We start from the raw sequence: 4548 nt of genomic DNA, 5'->3' as shown, positions 1-4548 counted from the left end.
AATAGCAGATCAATTGTAAAAATATTAAGTTCCCATTTCCAAAAGTGTTTTTTTTTTTTTTTTTTTAACAAAGCATACTTTCTGAGAATAAGACACATATTTCGTCATAAGAAGAGAGTTCAGCTAACGTCTATTGTTGAGCGTTAATAGCGTGTACTGCAAACAGATGTTTGTTGTGGAAATAATTCGACTTGAAAATTTTTCAAACGCCGTACTTTTCTGTAACTCTGAAGTTATTTTAAAAAATAAAAGCACTTATAAATTATCATACAGTTTATCACCAATTGGCAGGTAAGCATATGCAGAAAGTAATCCTGTTTGTTTTTCTATGTGTAATAGTCGCTTGCGAAATAAAAAACGAATTCAATTGTTATATATGACAATAGTGCACGCTTTCTTCAATGATGGAAACTTTGCTTTGTACTGCGACATATAGTCAACTTCAGTAAACAATTACCTTCTTCTTTTCTGATAGTGCATCTGCTTTTAGTTACAGTATGCAAAAGAGTGCGGAGTACACTAAGCCATCCCATCATCTTCTACAACTGTCTGTGCATCCGGCGCATGTTAATAAGTGGTTAGTAACGCGCCAAGCTGGGGAAATTACATCCAGAGTGGTTCCCCGTTTCCTTCTGTAGGGCGCGATGTTACGCCAGGGGAAATGCCTTCCGGGAGGTCTTATAAGGGAAACTGACCCCTATTCAGGTGTTACAAACGTAGAGAAAACCCGGAAAACTCCATGTGGCCAGTACGTCCGATCGCGGCGCGAACCCGCGACCGAACTCCCAGTGTTTAGCGACAAAACCGCTCGGCCGCTGGTGGGCATGTCAACATAATAATTACGAAACTGTAAGAAACATTTTGAAAAATTATGTTTATTTCACTACAAATTATCACACTAGAATTTCGTATATTTTGTGGTTTATTCACATTCGTACAATCTTTTAATTCTGTAAACATCGCTAGGAGATAAACCAGTCTTATCATCTGGTGGCCCCAACTTAACTCCTGATTTAGCTTCCATAGCCATAGAGCTACCATCCTTAGAAGCTTCATAATTCTCATAAATCATGATGGATTCGGGATCGAAATCATTATAAATAGTAATTAAATTCGGATCAATAGTTTCAAATTGATCTAAATAATCTAACAATATTGAAATTCGTATTACTTTACAGAAGCTAAACGAAAATATGTGATAATTATAACTTACCTTCATTTATGTTGTTCCAATGAATAAATAGATATTTGTCTCTATCAGGTCGACTATGTTCGTGATGGAAGCCAAGCGCGTGACAAATTTCATGCAGAATAATACCTATGGATTCACATCCTTCTCCGAGAGATAGATGTTGTTCACCTTTAACTCGACCAACATAAGAGGAACATCTGAATTAAGTGTAAGAATATTATAAAATAGACAAGACATATTTAAATCAGTAGAGAAAAATTTACCCGTCTCCCTTAATGAATAAGATATAATCTGGTTCATACTGTCTTTGTTTGAAAGTGATGCATCCTCCTGTTGCATTATTTATGTGATTCATTGCTTCTGTTATCAAATCAGTTATATTTTCTATTATAAAAAAGATTTAATTGAATTAATAAAATAATTTTACTCATATTAACTTCGTAAAAGTCACACAACCTAAATCTGGATCTATAGAATAATACACTATCCCGCCTTTCCAGCGTAGTGAAAGATCCCTTACGGCATTTCTTTCCTAAATTTTAATTATAATTGCTTATTTTTATTAAAGTTAAATTAAATTTTAATTGTTAAGTATTTAAACAAGTAAAGTTACGTTATTGTCTTCGATTCCTACAATGTCTCCTTCGAAAAGGTTAGGATTTTGTAAAGCTTTGGAAGGAAAGTCGACTATAAACAGTAAAATATTACATTTTTAATACAAATTTTAAATCAGTAAAAAGAAATAAAATGTTACCGTGTCTGGCAAAAGTCACCGCGAGCAAGGCAAATAAGAGTAACATTTGTATTCGAGTTATCAATAACGCACCACACTTGAGTCTTCATAAGTGAATTGAATGTGCCTATTTATGCAGTTGCTTTCTATAATCTAATCGGAAGTCATTATAAGTAATTACTTCAAAAATAATTTAATAATTGTTTAAGATGTCCACTTTATCTGATAGACATATCAAAATGTTTTATAATTCCACAAATAAGCATATGCTATCAATATTATAGAACAATAAATATTAAACTATTGATATTTATTTCGTGTGTATAGAACCACATGCGGCTAACTCTAGACTATGCAATTTGTATCTGTTACATTGAACACGGTTCTACTTGGGTCCACTAAGAGATATGTAAAATTTCAAACGATTTGTGTACCTGTACTTTGCATCATACAAAATAGCAAATTACTCGTGTTTTGATCAAATTGTCAAATTCAGTTTTCTGCAAATTACGATTTATTACTTAGGAGCTTATTTTTATATACCAAGGAATTATTTTTTAATTTTGTAATTCAATTTACTGTGTAAACTATTGATTTCACAAAGAAGTCATTTGTTGAACAACCTAAACAGTTTCCTGAAGACTGTTCCTTACTCAATGACACGAAGAATGAATTGATGAGCTACAGCAACGCAGCATGCAGGCGTTCTGTCAAGCGAGTTCTTTCCAGCTAGCCAGCTAGTTGGGGTTTCGTGCCGAACCCCAATCTGCAGGCCATCTGGAGTTTTCTGTGTATTCTTCACGTGTATAATTCCTAAATAGGGGCCAGTTTTTAGCACAGTTTTTTTCGGGGGTATTCTTCCCTGGTAAATTGCCCGTATGTTGAGTTACCATATCTTATCAGATCAAACCAAACTATATTTATCTGATATAATATTGACGTCTGGGATATTGATATATTTTTAAAACAGCTCAAACAAAATATTATCTAAATAGATAATCTAAAGAAGAAAATATAATCTAAATACTTAGATTATACAGCGAAAAACATGGACGTCAACAATTCCCATTTCATATGTCATTCACTTGCCATCATTCTGTCGAACATATCAAAGTATATGTTCCGTGTATCATAAGACTTGTGTTCCTCCTGAAGGCTTTGACTTCCTCCTGTTCAGCCCAAATTTTATGTGAATATCATCTTACGTATAGAATCCGTCGAACTATTGTTTCGTTTACCGTAGCTTTTGCAGCACCGGACACAAGTATGTTCACATGTCGAATTTCAATTTTAGTTTCTTAATTATTTATAAAATAATTTTCTGAAGAAATGCCACCTCACGCATAAGCTTACTTTGCTACTACGTGCAATTGGCCTTGCTTATATTATAGTTGCTGTTGAAAACTCATATAGTTTGCGCAAATGGATAGTTTATTATTTAACAACCTATAGTTAAGATATGCATTATTAATTTATATGAAGACAATAAAAAAGAGAAAAAAACAACGCCAGTCGTTTATACGAAATGCTTAGACTTACAATAGGTTAAAAACAAAACAATAATTAATTAATAGTACCGATTTTATCGTACAAAGATGTTAGACCACAGATTGACAGACATGATTTTAGGTGTGTTTGGTGGTGCGAGAGATGAAGATGAAAGTTACTATTGTATGTGCACTTGTCGTTAGTATTGTCCAAATAAGAACTGAGCAATATTTACGATGGTAATGATTCCGTAGTGAGTTTGACATGGCCAGTTCAGTTCATTTCTAAGTTGTTTGTGGTAGTTATACACTGCCACAAACAACACAGGTCGAGTTTATAAAAAGTTTTGCTTTCGTCTTTCTTTAATGCTTACTTTTTTCTCCTCCGTTTCTGATGGCTGATGTACAGCTTAGATTTCTGGTGCACTATATCCCCTGCATCCTTGTGGCTGGGTGTACTTAGTGTGCTCTTACAGGAGATTGTTAAAATGGTTTTTAAAGTTGACCTGTAAAGAGAGTTNTCTTCCGGCGATGGTGGCGTGAAGACGTCGACTCCGGGCTGCACAACACTATTTGGACCGAGGTCTTCTATCTACAAGGTGGACTTTAGCGATCTTGATGGCACGGGAGGGTGAAGACAAGTCCTCCGAATATCTGACAAGTTCTCGTGGGAAAATGTCCGGATCACAAAAATTCTGGAGAGGAGCACTGCGAACCAAAGGCCAAGAACTACGAACCAAGAACGTCACATCCCTCCAGTAAAAGCAGAGGATTTCCTGGAGAAACGGAAGAATGAAAATATATACATGTAATTTAAAAAAAGTAAATGATAGTTATTACTTTATCTAATACTAGTCAAACAATGTTTTAATTAATTTTATAAGAATTGGCAGCATACTTATCAGTTAATTTTCGTACGCAACATTTAATTTTCGGAGACGAAATAGAATATAATTTAGAAGAAATCGTAACTAGAAAAATTCTTAATATTTACTGTTTAGCATAATGAACAGAGGGACGAGATACTAAAAGTGCTCTTTGAAGCTTAAACTAGTATTCATTCACATTACTCGTTTTTCTCACCAAAATATTTCTAGTGACTAAAAAGAAATAAAATTTTATGAAGAAGTATTCCT

General features: G+C 34.0%; 1 protein-coding gene across 1 annotated transcript; it reads right to left on the bottom strand.

Moving 5' to 3' along the window:
- Positions 1-922: 922 nt before the first annotated feature.
- Positions 923-2043, bottom strand: LOC111616869 (astacin-like metalloprotease toxin 5). The gene is made up of 6 exons (XM_023358221.1): positions 1947-2043; positions 1806-1879; positions 1649-1724; positions 1456-1576; positions 1214-1389; positions 923-1146 (listed from the first exon to the last, which is right to left on the bottom strand). Exons 1-6 carry the CDS (start codon positions 1990-1992, stop codon positions 923-925), a joined length of 717 nt encoding a protein of 238 aa, XP_023213989.1. The 5' UTR covers positions 1993-2043.
- Between the last annotated feature and the right edge of the window lie 2505 nt (positions 2044-4548).

The sequence above is a fragment of the Centruroides sculpturatus genome, unplaced genomic scaffold (assembly GCF_000671375.1).
Source record: "Centruroides sculpturatus isolate CEXI.00-Female unplaced genomic scaffold, Cexi_2.0 scaffold4210, whole genome shotgun sequence".
Classification (NCBI taxonomy): Eukaryota; Metazoa; Arthropoda; class Arachnida; order Scorpiones; family Buthidae; genus Centruroides; species Centruroides sculpturatus.
The sequence above is the reverse complement of the archived record's forward strand: the minus strand, read 5'-3'. Positions and strand labels throughout refer to the sequence as shown.

Excerpts from the sequence above, each read along its gene's own strand:
- LOC111616869 (XM_023358221.1), bottom strand. The coding sequence starts at position 1,992 with ATGTTACTCTTATTTGCCTTGCTCGCGGTGACTTTTGCCAGACACG. Across the intron at positions 1,880-1,946 it reads GGTGACTTTTGCCAGACACG|TCGACTTTCCTTCCAAAGCT; the intron begins GTAACATTTTAT and ends TACTGTTTATAG. Across the intron at positions 1,725-1,805 it reads TAGGAATCGAAGACAATAAC|GAAAGAAATGCCGTAAGGGA; the intron begins GTAACTTTACTT and ends ATTAAAATTTAG.